This window comes from Plectropomus leopardus, chromosome 15 (assembly GCF_026936395.1).
Source record: "Plectropomus leopardus strain MGB_pleo_1.0 chromosome 15, ASM2693639v1, whole genome shotgun sequence".
In the NCBI taxonomy this organism is placed as follows: Eukaryota; Metazoa; Chordata; class Actinopteri; order Perciformes; family Serranidae; genus Plectropomus; species Plectropomus leopardus.
The window spans coordinates 7,521,542-7,535,332 of NC_142190.1; the positions used below are offsets into that span (position 1 = coordinate 7,521,542).

The following is a 13,791-nucleotide window of genomic DNA, read 5'->3' on the forward strand; positions in this document are numbered from 1 at the left end:
GACTGAGCATGTGTACCCCTCATCACGTTTTGTCTCAGCTAACAGTTATATATTTAGATGTATAATTTAATTTTTCACACTATGTTTAAAAAATGACTAATAAATCTACCTTGTGCCTTGTATAAATGAGCAATTAACTTCTGAGTTAGATATATCAACTGTGAGAACGTTTTGCACTTGCTTTGACAGTTATTACAGAAGAGCAGCATTTCATTTATTTTTAAAGATGTGGGCGATTTTAACTGCACATTTCCAATATTGCCCTCAGATTGCCTCTTTAATTAGCTTCAAAGTGAAATGTCAGTGCTTCACTGACATTGTTTCACACCTGCACTGAGTAAAATGCTCAGCTTCAGGGCTCTACTTTTTATGGCTGCAGCATTATGCAAAATTCTAGATATATTGTATATTGTTATTTTCATGTTTTTTGGTGATTGGCATTATACAGTATACAGGTTGGCTTTTGAAACCCTTGCTCATCTCACACATTTTGCAAAGTCAGAATTCTTAATAACCAAATTAACTGGATCCTCAAAAAAAAAAAGATTGAGGGTCTTCAAACTCTTACACATATTATATATAAATACAATGTGAGTCCCATCCCATTCCATCCCATTGTTCTTCATAAACACCTTGGTCAAGTCGAATAAAAATTAAACATTCAAGACAAAACAACACCAAAAAAGATCAATCTGAATCAAGTACACACACACACACACACCAAAAAACAACAACAACAAACAAAAGCAAAAAATACCAGGTTCAGCCTCAAAACTACCGCATCAGTCGTCCGTGTCGTCACAAATGAATATTCTAAACCATGATAGCAGTCCAAATCTGCTGTCCCAGCGGGGGATTTTGTTCATTCTGTGTAACCTCTTCACTTGTGTTTTCCTGTGCACTGCTTGGATTTGCATGTTCATACAGTAGCCAAGCATTGTTTGCTGAACAAAGGCTAAACTAAACTAAACCGCAACCATTAAGGGCTAAGCTACTAAGACGTCAAGAGTAAGCCTATAAGTAGATTGCACTTATTTCCCAAGTTGACATTGAGTAGATGGAGAAGATTAATTTCAGATCTTTGGCGCTCCAAAGAAATAAAGCTCATTTGAATGTTAAAGCTCTAAAAGACTTTAATCAAAGAAGGCGGTTTCTGTTTCAGTGTGCGTAAAGCATTGACAGAAATAGTTTCTTATGCTTTTTTTTTTTCATGCAGAAAAATGGGATTCTTTCATTCGGGAAACTGAGGACATCAACACGCTGAGGGAATGTGTTCAGATCTTGTTCAACAGCAGATATGGTAAGGAAAGCTTCTCTTTTTTTTAATCTTTAATTTTATTTGGGCCTCAGTTTCATATTTAGGCGGCAATTTACCAAGGTATCCCTGCCTCCTCACGCAATTTTTCATGCACAGTGATTATTCTGTGCATATCTATGGATGTTGATGGATTGGGGTCAGTGCTTTGGTTTGATCATCTTTTCCTACATAAGACATGTATTTGTAGCCACAGCACACTGTTCATTCCTTCAAAAACATGTCAGAAGAAGAGCTCAGCCAGAGGAAATATACAGCTGATTACAAGTTCACTTCTGAAATTATTTGCATTGTGTTGCCACTTGTTTGAAAATATTCAAAAGATGCTTTACAAGCAATTCAACTGCAGTGCACTTATTCAGTGTGTACTTTGTGTCTACAAGCAGTCTTTCCACAAATTAAGGGGAAAAAGCATTTGCACATTATGGCTCATGGGATCTGTTTCAAGATTTTTTTTTTTATCCAAGTCCACAGCACCGATTATCATTCCCTTAAAGTTTAATTTCTCATTTAGCTGGAATTATCTTCACTTCTATAAACCTTTACATGGGTTGTGCATTTCACCAGAGGCTGCTTCTCCTTATGTAAATTCATGTTTGGAGAGTAACAAATGCACGAGGAGGAATAAAGCACTACTTATAGTTGAAGTTAATATTTAAAGCTCGGGTAGGCAGAAATCTGGAAAAGGCACCTCTGTGATTGGCCAAAGTCTCCTGTCACAGACTATATTTTCTAAAGCCTGGAAACAGAGCCAAGAGGTGCAAATTTATTGTTCTCTCTCTCTCTCACACACACAAACACCAAAAATAACAACAAACAAAAGCAAGAAATACCAGTACCAATCAGTTGTCCGTGTCGTCTACTTGATTTACAATATACCCAAAGTTTATTATGGAATTTTTGCCCAATGAAACCAAAATAAAACTGCCTACCCCAGCTTTGAGTGATAATATTTCAAGAGCATCACATTGTTTTTTTTGTTTTGTTTTTATTTTAAAAACTGGTTGTGTCTGGTGTCCTCCCTCCAGCTGAGGCCCTGGGTCTAGATCACATGGTGCCTGTCCCCTACCGCAAAATAGCCTGCGACCCAGGGGCTGTGGAGATCATTGGCATTCCTGACCAGATCCCCTTCAAGAGACCCTGCACCTACGGAGTCCCAAAGCTCAAACGCATCCTGGACGAGCGCCATGGAATCCGCTTCATTGTCAAACGGTAACCAACGCTTTAAGTCCTATTTTTAACGTTTTCAGCATGATGTACCTTTTAAGGCAGATATAATTCTTTAGGATAAATTCAAAGTATGAGGCTGATGTAATTCACAGACTAGATTTTCGAGGAAACGTTGGCTTCCATGTCTAATTAAGTCTAATTTAGTCAGAGTGCCGATCATAGTTTACCCACTTGGCACTTCATTATCGTCCACAAAACAAAAGTATGGAATTGCCTCAGAAAGTTTTATTTAGAAAAGATTTTTTAATAAGCGGCCACCAAGCGAGCCAGCCTATACCATCTGTCTGTTAAACGTCTGTTTCTTCAGCACACTACATCCCGCTGACTGGTAAACCATTTCCATTCATGTCCCAAATGACTTTCCCTTTCCAGCATATTGTGCTAACGGCTGCTCTTCCATCCATTTGTTTAAGCTAATTTAAATGAGCCACCATGCCTTGTTTGAGATAACACATCTTTTAACGAATCCTGCAGGCAGCTCATTAGTGCTAATAGAATTAGGAAAGATTGAAAATGTGATTAATTCAGAATTACATCACATTCCCATTGTCATTGAGAGATGTTCCAGATGCAGGCCCTGATGTTCTTTTTTGGCATGTTCTTTGTTGACAGAGTGCGTTCATTTTTAAACCAACCGATCGTTCATCCTAATGGTTGGCTGCTTTAGCTGGTGCCAAAATTTGGTTGTCATTTAAAAGCTGCAGCCTTGCTATTAATTATGCTCCGATGATATCACATGTAATAAAAACCTAATTTTAGATCCATATTGTGAGCTATTTAATTCCAAAATTACAGGCAAATAGATCAGCGCTTGTGGTAATAACAAAAATCTCATAACCATAAAGGAACGCAATGTGGTCGCCAAGTTTGTCTGGTCCAGAGTGAAATATCAAAAAAGCAAATTGAAGGATTAAATTTTGCACAGATATTTATGGTCACCAGATGACGGATTTTGATGACTTTGGTGATTCTGTCACTTTTTATCAAGTGACAGCAACTTCAGAATTCCCACTTTTCCAATTCTGCTTCATGTTATCAAAACATACCTGAATTGTTTTGACTATATTCCTAATACCCTTAGTTGTACTGCGAGGTAAAGGGGAACAATGGCTAATATTTAAAATGAGATATTATTCTGGAGGCTGTATAACATGCAAAAATACTGCAACCAGCTTATGTATGTGTGTATGGCAAAGGTTTCCCAGGAAACCAGTAGGCTGTGACAGTGTCATCACAGTAAACAGGAAGTGCCTGCCAGTGACATTATGAATGGAGTATGGAATTACAACTTTTACCACATAAATAAGCATGCTGTCAATGTCTGAATCTATTTTATGTTAACTATAACACTCATAACAGAAAAACAGTGTTATATCTGGAAGAATCATGACAGGATTTGAGCACATGTTGTGTCAAGCACCAGGCATTGCATATTATGTTTTTGGTAGCTTGTTAGATAGTAAAATAACTTTAGCTATAGCTAGAACTTTGTTAAAGAAATAGATCATGGATGAGAATAGTTCAAGATGCCTTCTGGAGTGCTTTTTTCAATGTGGAAACTACAAGCGAGCTGCTTCGTTTCAGTTGATTTCTCCTCTCCAGTGGACAGCTTTTGCATAAACTTTTAAGTACTGGAAGATGAAGCAGGTCAGAAAGGTATGAGTCTGTTTTCCTGTCTTTTAAGTGTTTATTGTTAACATAAAATACATTTAAAAAAGTGACCGAATGTTTATTTAAACTGCAAATGTCAGCCGTTTTCCCCCTTAAAATCATAAAATCCTCGAGAGAACAATAACATGCCAAAGTAAACATGCTAACAAGGTAGTAATCCTTAAGGATAACGGTGGCATTACTGTATATTTTTATTGTCAATATTCAGACATCCCAGCCCTGTCTGACTCACCCAGCCCCCAAGTTCATTCATTCCTACTTAAAATGTAAATCTATAAGAACAGGTCACAAATATAAAACTTTAAAAAGGCTCACTCCTTCAATACAGGAGCAATTTAAAAAATAGTCAATCCCATTACTCACTTAGACACAAAATATAGGGTAAACATGGGAAATGAAGTCCAAGTTGAAAAATACTGAAGCTTTCCTTAAATAAATCAGGTTGTTAATTAACTATAGAAGAAAATACCCATAAAGAGTACCCATTTTGACCAATTCAAAGTTTCAGGAGTTCCATCTTATGATCAAAAAGTTCACCAGAGTGATGTAAATAAACACAACTTAAATGAATAGTTGTGTGTACAGATTAATTATGATCACAGCAGGAGAGGAATGTCTCGGTGCCAGAGGGAGGGGAAGTATAGTTCACATCCACACAGTTATTTTTAATCTGAGGGATTCAGTGATAACAAAGGGATGACTCATTTACTTGACTGTCTGACTGCGACTGATTGTGTAAAGAGCAGTTAATGTGCTTAAAAAAGCTGCTAATGATGTGTTCCTCCACATGCGCAGTGTTTGCATCATGACTTCTGCCCTGAGAGCTGAAACACTCTTTGAACTTGGTGACTAATGGCCTGTTTTGTTTTTTTTATGTTCCAGAATGTTTGATGAAAGGATTTTCACTGGTAAGAGCGTGATTAATTTTGTTTTTGTTTTAATACAATTTTCTCATGCATATGAGCTGTGATTTTGCCTCATTAATAAAACACTGCAGATCTGTCTCTCTATGACTTCTCGCGCCACTGTCTTTAATTAAACATGAAAATGTGCCAATCCGTCTATCCTTTGTATCTTCACAGGCTAAATTCATTATAAAAATAGCATATACATGTATTGCAGGCAATATCCCCCAGTTGCCAGTTTATTGTGCGCGCCCAGCTGAAAGTAATGTGGTCTTATGAGACAAAATCAGAGCTAATTTGGCTCAATGCCAAAGTGTAGCCTGCATTTTCATTAAAATGAAAAATGATCTCCATCTTTTCAAAGGGGAACTTTGGGTAAAATGTAATTATTTTGGTAGGATTCCATGTGTGCTCTGTGCGCGGCTCGAGTCGGGCATTAGCAGTACAATATTTGTCAGGATCTTTACAATTAATTACAGTAACTGGCTAACAGAAAAGTCCTCTGTCAAGTCTTTATTTATATATTTACACCCCACAGATGTTCCTCGCTAATGGGATGCAGTGTTTGTTTATCGTCTGTGTCTTGTTTGTTGAAGCTGCTGGCAAAATTGCAAGGGAGGAGGGCAAGCATGACCTGGGCTCCATGCCTGAAGATGGCTTCCTTGACAATCTGAGCATCCCGCCCACCACGGCCGAGTTGGTCAGCAATCCTCACAGCAGCAGGTCAGAGCACGGCCCACACAGATATTTAGCATCACCCTGCAGGATTTTTTTGTAATGCGGAAATATGAGATAGTGGCATGCAGCCAAATGTAATGGCATTTATAAGAAAAACAAAAGTGGGTATGTATTTTTAATGAGTCCGTTTTGAAATTTCGGTAATCACCTGAGTGTGTTTTATTCAATCGTGCAGATCAGCAAGTGCATGCGTGAGTCCCTTGGCTGACTGTGAAGCAGGTATGTGCAAATAAAAAGCATTTCTGCATTGTTAAAAAAAATGTTGTTAAGATTTTTAACAAAACATTCAAGCCCTGAGTATCAAATTAAACTTTTGAAGCATTGTTAACAGTCCCTGGAAGTCCCTCAAGAAGATTTCCCATCATGTTTTGCAGTCCAGTCAGTTCACACATTCTATCACCCACTTAAATCTGTTTAACGCAGCCATAAAACACAGTGCCGCACACTGATGGGAACTCAGGCAGAATGAACTGTTCAATCCCCGCAGGTCCTTCAGGAGATTGCATTCCTTTGAAAAGGATTAAAACAGAGCCTCCAGATGGGGAAATCATTCAAGTTACAGTGCCAGGTAAGTGAGCGCACGCTCTCCAGCTATTGGCTGCTAAATTTGCTCATTTAGATTATAAACACAGTATCCAGAGACATTTTCAGAGAATGTCGCTTGTATATAGCAGGTGTGTGATGCAGTGTCACTTATCCAAATTCTAAAACTATGATGTCCTCAGCAATACTTAAATACAGCGTATTTAACTTTTCGCAAGAACTGAGAGCCACAGTTGCAGTGGATAGCCCTTAGGAGGTGGCTTGGTGTATAAGACGAAAAAAAAGAAAAAAGACCTCCTGGAAAATATACTTGGGACCACCCACACAAATAGTTATTTTACACTACAGGAACTTAATGGCTTCCTTTAGGGGTGAGTTTGTGAACCAGCTCTGCTCAGGAGGTAGTTCAAGGTCCAGCGACTCTCAGCAGCACTGTCAGTGTAATCGAGCCATGCCATCGCTGCATGGGCAACACTACAAAAAAAACACAAAATGCAACATTTAAGTCCAGAAAAAGCAAAAAATAAATGTTTTCTGAGTTTGTCACACCACAGAAAAATGTTATTAACTGCCCAGCCAAAGTACTGAAAAGAGTTTCCTACTGGTGGCGGGCTTTTTGGACTCTCTCTTTCCTCCCCTCACCTTCTTGAAAAGGTCGCTGTTTTGATATTTGCAAATATCAAAAACGGGTTTGATGTGCAAGTCTTTCATGATCTTCGAAAGCAGGTGTGTTTCCCCTTCCAACCAAAAATGTTCTTTTGCACCCATCTCTGTTTTTGTACAAGTTATCCAAGACAGCGCATAGACCTGCCCGTAAACAGAAAAGTGGCAGTGTGTTACAAACTGCTGTAACAACCCCTGTTGAGACTCAGATCAGACTTCCGAATTGGCTGCATACATGCCCAAATAATCCTCCTAACACCCGAGTAATACTGGCATATTCCACGGCTTAATCGGAAAATGCAAAATTTGGAAAACAGCCTAATTCGGAATTTTTATATGGAATATGCTTTTTATGTGACCTGCAGCAAATTCAGAATATTGTCAAGTTACGAATATTAGGGAACTATTGGTGCTTATGTAACCATAGCCACAGTAGATGAGACAGTCCAGTACATGGCTGCTTTGGTTTTGTCTAAAACTTAAATCTTAATAAACTAAAACCAGTGACAGGAAATATTAACAAGTCACAGGAAATATCAGCAACCTCATACTTCCTGTTTATCTTGAGTCTCAATCTTGAGTTTCAAGTTCAGTGAAACGTGTAAACAGCTTGTGAAAATTATGATCATGTTTGTTTCTCCAGATGCTGGTACAAGTGCGGAGGAGGCCAGTGAGTCTGTGGCCGAGCCGGTCGCAGCTCCAGCGTGTCCACCCACAGCCTCGCCCTCTGCTTCCTCAGCCCCTCCTGCTCCGTCTGCTCCCTCTGCTCCCCATCACCAACTGGAAAACCACGCAGGTAACCTCAGCCACATCAGCCCCCACCTCCATTTCATCTCCTTTTCACCGCAGCCTCTGGAATGCCAGCTCCACCCACAGCCCTTACAGCCACCATGGTGCCACCCAGCGCCCACCACTGCCACCCCACACTCTGGCTGTTTTTTAGGGAGCTAAATAAGCTGCCACACGTATGAAAACACTTTTCTCAGATACTTTTTCTCCCACTCTCCCATCTCCCAAACCTCCCCAGCCCCTTGTAGCTACAACCTCAACCTTAAGAAATCCCACTCCCCAACTCTGGCCCACTGTAGCTCTGCTCTTCTCCCTGTCGTACAAATACCCACTCTCATCTGTGAAAGGCACCATGCATCAGCTGTTTGACTGACTGTCGTTTCGAGTCACCATGTCAGTTTGAAACTTTAACCTTTGGTCATTTTTTAAGGAATTAAGACTGATGCATTGTGCATATTTGCAGATTTGGAGTCATATTGTCCATTAGTCCTGCTGCCCTAAAATGATTAGCTAATGTATTAGAGAGACAAAACTGCTCCTCAAAGACCTTTTCAACTCTCCCAAATCTTACCTCCATCTAACACAGAACTCTTCACCTTTAAAGTAACAGTTACTTAAGTAAGGTTATCAAGACATTTGAGTAGACTATTCTTTCTTTCTAAACCGCAAGAGCCTCATTAACAAACGTTAAAAACATGCAGCGTTTTATTTATAAATTTTTCACATTAAAGGGTTGGTTCACGCAAAGTACTTGAGCCCAGAACACACTGCATGCCTGAGCAGCTCGTGAGCATCAAGGGACCTGTTTATTTATGTTTTTTATCAGCCCCCACGTTACCAGATCAGAGCAGCCGCCTCTCAGCCGCAGTGCCTCTAGAGAAACGGCTCGCCGATTTTCAGCAAGAACGGACAGTAAAATGGTGTTTTGATAATTAAATTGACTCTTTTCCACCTTTTGCTGCAGTTTCCATGTCTTTATCTGTCACAGAAATGAGGAAATACAAATATGTCTGTTTTACTCAACCTTTCATGTTTCCATTTCAAAATAAAAGCCCTCTAACAACATTTCTGTGGACAGAAGTTTTTGCAGGACTGTGTCGTTGAAATTGCAGGAGAATGCAGGGCTTCATAAAAATACAATACTCATGGCAGCAGGCAGCCCTGCAGAAGCGTCGCAGCAACAACGCTGCCAGTGTAAGCACCACAAGCGTTTGGCGAGGTTGCCATCATGCATGTAGTGTGTTCTAGGCATTATGTATTTTCTATCCCACAAACGGATACTTTTGATTTTATTTGTCCAAGTTTTAAAATACTTTTTCAGAGATTCCTGTCAATGCCGTAAATGAATTCATCTTCATTATTTTGGGCTGGCACTAGAATGCTGTGCTTTGATTTTGGTGAACTAACCCTTTGACTGTCCTGTCTAAAAGAGACAATAAATAAAGGTTATAAAATATGCCGTTAATGTCAATAGTTTGTTGGGATATTTTAGAAGCATGTGTATCAAATTAAATGCTAAAATCTTAGCATGTACCTTTGGACACAGATCCTAAAAAATCTGCACTGTCCATCAACATGTGCAGATATCATAATTGGGTTTTATGTTTTTCTTAAATGAAATTAAATTGACATATATATTGTAAGTGAGGCATTTGTTTTCACATTTGGATATAGTGCCACAATGCTACAATGAATGAAGAGTCTACTCAACGTGATCTTGGGTTAGTGTACGATGCTTTCAGGAGGCGTTTTGTTTTATTTTGTTGATTTGATTGTGCTTTCTTTAAGTTTTCTTTTCTTTCACAAATGACCACTAAAGGAAATAAAATGAAGGTAAGTGCAGCAAATGTCACATTTAGAATTATGGCTATTTTGCATTATCGGCCTGTAGAAGCATTTCATAGAAAAGGAAAATAGATAAGGGATTTTGAGTAGATCGGCACTGAGTACGAGAGATTTCCCACAGAAGAAGTCATGCTTCTGCAGTGTTGAAACTCCCAACAATATAAATGATGCAGAGTTAAGTAGTTCTATACATGAAGCTGATATGAGTATCTCCTACTCAAGTAGACATCATTTCCTACAAGAGAACAAATGGGTTCTTGTTAGTCAGTAACAAGTGCTTCTTGCATAACTTAACAAAATGATGCCAAAATAAAAACACTGATTCCTTTTTTTTTAATTCAGTAGCTGACGAGTGGACATTTTTTAGATGAAAATTGTTACAGTTATCAGAGGCAATAAACTGGAGACTGGAATAAATGATGTATCAGAGATACTTTTAAGGAAGTTGTTGATCAAATGTATAAGCCAGAAAATGTAACGAGCTTTTTGACAGCACTACACTGAGTTAAAATCATAGTGGGACATGTAACAATCAAAAGTCGCACAATATTTAGTTCCTAGCCTGTTTTGATTTTATCTGAAGTCAACAGGACAGACTTTGATGTCTGTGGGATGTTTGTGCTGTTGAAGGTTCACATCAGGACCTGCGGTGATTCTGTAGAGATTACATTTCTCCAGGTCTAAATACAGCTGCTAAATTAATGATTGTCATAAAATGTGCGTGTCCTGAGTTGTAAATGTCTCTGAATATGAACAAAAAGGGCAAAAATTAGCATTTTAATGAAGTCCAAAGACAGCTCCAAGCAATATAAACCCAATTGCATTACATTGTAATAGGATTATGCAATATGGTTGCAGTGAATATCACAGTAATAATACAGATATTGTCCTTAGCACTGTATATCACACCTAGAGGAGTTATGGAGAATTACAATGTTTGGAATGTAACACAATATGATAATGCTGAATAATTGCAGCTTTATATTGTGACTTGGGCTTGTTACTTTGCACATTCCCTGTATATACACCAGTTGAATTTCTAAAAATATAATAATCACTGCAACAACAAAAACAGACAGGAATGCTTTAGTCACATAAGCTTCGTTAACAGTATACCATGAACACTATAAGAACCTTAGTTTAGTCTTTTACCTGTATAATATATCACATATTTGAAGTCTTTGTTCTGTCGCTGTTTGAAAGCAGCTGTGTTTTGCTCTCCTCATGTTTTTTCTTTCATCTCGCAGCTGAAGCTCTGTCACCCAGTGCGGCCTCCCAGAGCATCAGAAGATCCTCTGAAGGTACCGACTCATTTGGCATGTTTTGTGCATTTTCCGTGATCTTTCACTGTGTGCAAAATGTCCTGTTGGAAAGACGGACTGGAATACAAAAACTGTTCAAATCTCAACAAAGAGGTTCTTTCAGCTATCGTAAATCTTTCCTGAATGCAGTTTTGAACCTGCAGTTACGAAAAACTTTACTAGTTGTTTTTACCTCAGGTGCAGCACAGTTTGTTTTTGGCTTTCCGTTATATCCACCTCAAAAATATTTTCTACTTTGTTTTTCACCCCATTTTTGCACCTTTTTGTGATTCTTCTTTCCTCTGTCCATTTGTTATGGTCTCTGGTGATTAATTCACCACACAGTCCGTTTGTCATTACCAGGTCAGTGTAGGGCAGGTGGAATTTATCAAGATAAAGTTGGAGAGCGAAGAAGTAGTACTGGTCACAGGTGAGAAGACTTCCTCAAACTGAGCTGTCCTCGCGCCATAATTCTCCTTTAATGTTCTTGGTGTACTGTGATGGAGGAAATATTCACATCCTTTACTTAAGTGAAAGTACTAATATCAGACTGTGAAAATACTCTGTTACAAGTAAAAGTCCTGCATTGAAAATGGCATTTAAAGCAAGTAAATAATATCAGGAAAATGTGCTTGAAGTATTAAAAGTACCCAATGCAGAAAAATATTTCAAAAGAAACAACCCACACCAAAAAAAAACCAACTCAGAATTATAAAAAATGAAAAACACAACAAAATGTTTTTTTTAATTAAAAAAATTAAAAATTTTAAAATTTTAAAAAAGAACAAAAAAAAACACTTAAACTCAAAATTATTAAAAGAAGATAAAAAAACACCCCCAAACAAAAATAAAAGAAAAAATAGAAAAACACCTCAAAAACTCAAAACTACTTTAAAAAAGCAGGAAAAAAATCTCAATTTGTAATGTAACTAAAGCTGTCAGATAAATGTAATGAAGTAAAAGGAAGTGACATGAAGAAAATACTCAAGTAAAGGACAAGTACCTCAAATTCATACTTAACGACAGTACTTGAGTAAACCTACTTAGTTACATTCCACCAGCGTTGGGTGTAAATGTTTTTCATGTGTTTGACTCGTTCAGCAGGGAGTTTGGTGGAGGACATTGGTGAAATGATTCTTCAGCTTCGGAGACAAGTGGAGAGCCTCTTCAGCATTAAGTACGGTAAGCCACCTGTAGCCGCGCAGTTTCACCCTCGTTCATACGAGGGCACCAAGTTATGTCAGGCCCGTTAATTTTGCAGTAAGACTTTAATCTCCTCCGTCATGTACACACCCTTTACCAGTGTACAGCAAGTGCAAAGTTAAGCTTTTTTAGTCTCTTGAAATATTAATATAGTAACATTTAAGTTTCTTAAATATTTTAACGTGTCAGAATTAGTCTGATAAATGTGGGGCAAATCGGACGGGATGAAAAAGATGATCCTTATTTCATGTAAGAGGAGTTTAAGTAAAGCCGTACAAGGCTTTAGTATTTTGGACGTGGGGTTACTGTTATTTTGAATTACTGTATGAAGGAAACAGCTGGTGGAAACCATCATATGACTCTAAAGGTGAGCACGGTGGTGCCTGTGAACAAGATTAAAGCAGAATAGTGTTTGCTTTTACTTTTATTAACAAACTAGCAACCAGTGATCTTTTTCCGTCTCCTCGTCCTCAGCTGAGGCTCTGGGCCTGCCTGAACCAGCCAAGGTGCCCTACTCCAAGTTCCAGATGTACCCGGAGGATCTGAGCGTCACCGGGCTGCCCGAGGGAATCTCCCTCCGAAGGCCCAACTGTTTTGGAGCGGCCAAACTGCGCAAGATCTTAGCTGCTAGCAGCCAGATTCAGTTTGTCATCAAAAGGTGAGAGCACATTTTATTTAGGTAACAAATTATTTATTATTATTATTATTATTATTATTATTATTATTATTATTATTATTATTATTATTATTATTATTATTATTATTATTATTATTGATTTTTGGTTTAAATGTGTTATGTATTCGAACAGTGTATAAGTAGATGGGTTTTCCTTTAAGTATAATTATAATAATTATAATAATGACTATTATTATTATCATTATCATTATCATTATCATTATTATTATTATTATTATTATTATTTAATTTAGAAATTAAGATGAGAATTTTTTTTTATCTATAATTGGTACATGTTTGTCGAAGTCTCCATTTCTTCCTCTTTTTCTCCATATTTCTCTGTTGGCTACTACAGACAGTGAAGTGTAGTTTTCATATGACCTGTTTGACTAGCTAGTCGCCCAAAGTCTCATATGTTTGGTAAATATTGTGATGATTGTTTGTCTCTAGGCCCGAGCTGTTAACTGAGCAAGTAAAACAAGAGATGCCTTCCATGCCCATCTGTGATGCAGGTATGTCGGCCGGACACTTGTGCTATATTTGGCTTGCATGTTTAAATGTAAATAACTGAAAAATGACATCACATTATTTTTTGCCCTTTTTAGCAAGATTAAATGCTTTGTTAAGTAGGGTTGAGCCATATACTATTGACAATAATAGGTCTAATTTTTAACATGATAAGAAAAAATCATATCGTGATAATGGCAATATTTCGGCTGTGTAGATGAGTAACTGATTTTATTTTTTTAACTGTTAAAATTTCACAGAATCTGAATCTCACTCTGAATTACTATTGTTGTTTATAAACTGATGAAACAAGATCGAATTTTTTAGTTTTTACTAAACATTAAATATTTGAAAGCTGTTGACTTACTTAAAAACATATTTTGTTACAAATACATGTTGTTGATG

At 37.8% G+C, this 13,791-nt stretch overlaps 1 protein-coding gene across 4 annotated transcripts in view; it reads left to right on the forward strand.

Moving 5' to 3' along the window:
- Window positions 1-13,791, forward strand: part of gtf2ird1 (GTF2I repeat domain containing 1) — a 36,181-nt gene that overhangs the window by 15,109 nt on the left and 7,281 nt on the right. For 3 of the 4 annotated variants that reach the window (XM_042499028.2, XM_088088441.1, XM_088088442.1), the window contains exons 8-18: window positions 1,217-1,300; window positions 2,344-2,527; window positions 5,099-5,124; window positions 5,718-5,844; window positions 6,035-6,078; window positions 6,347-6,427; window positions 7,709-7,861; window positions 10,947-11,000; window positions 12,102-12,182; window positions 12,678-12,861; window positions 13,330-13,391. In XM_042499028.2, the coding sequence (XP_042354962.2) occupies window positions 1,217-1,300; window positions 2,344-2,527; window positions 5,099-5,124; window positions 5,718-5,844; window positions 6,035-6,078; window positions 6,347-6,427; window positions 7,709-7,861; window positions 10,947-11,000; window positions 12,102-12,182; window positions 12,678-12,861; window positions 13,330-13,391 (1,080 nt within the window). The remainder of the gene's footprint in view (window positions 1-1,216; window positions 1,301-2,343; window positions 2,528-5,098; window positions 5,125-5,717; window positions 5,845-6,034; window positions 6,079-6,346; window positions 6,428-7,708; window positions 7,862-10,946; window positions 11,001-12,101; window positions 12,183-12,677; window positions 12,862-13,329; window positions 13,392-13,791) is intronic. The other variant, XM_088088444.1, reaches the window with a different exon arrangement.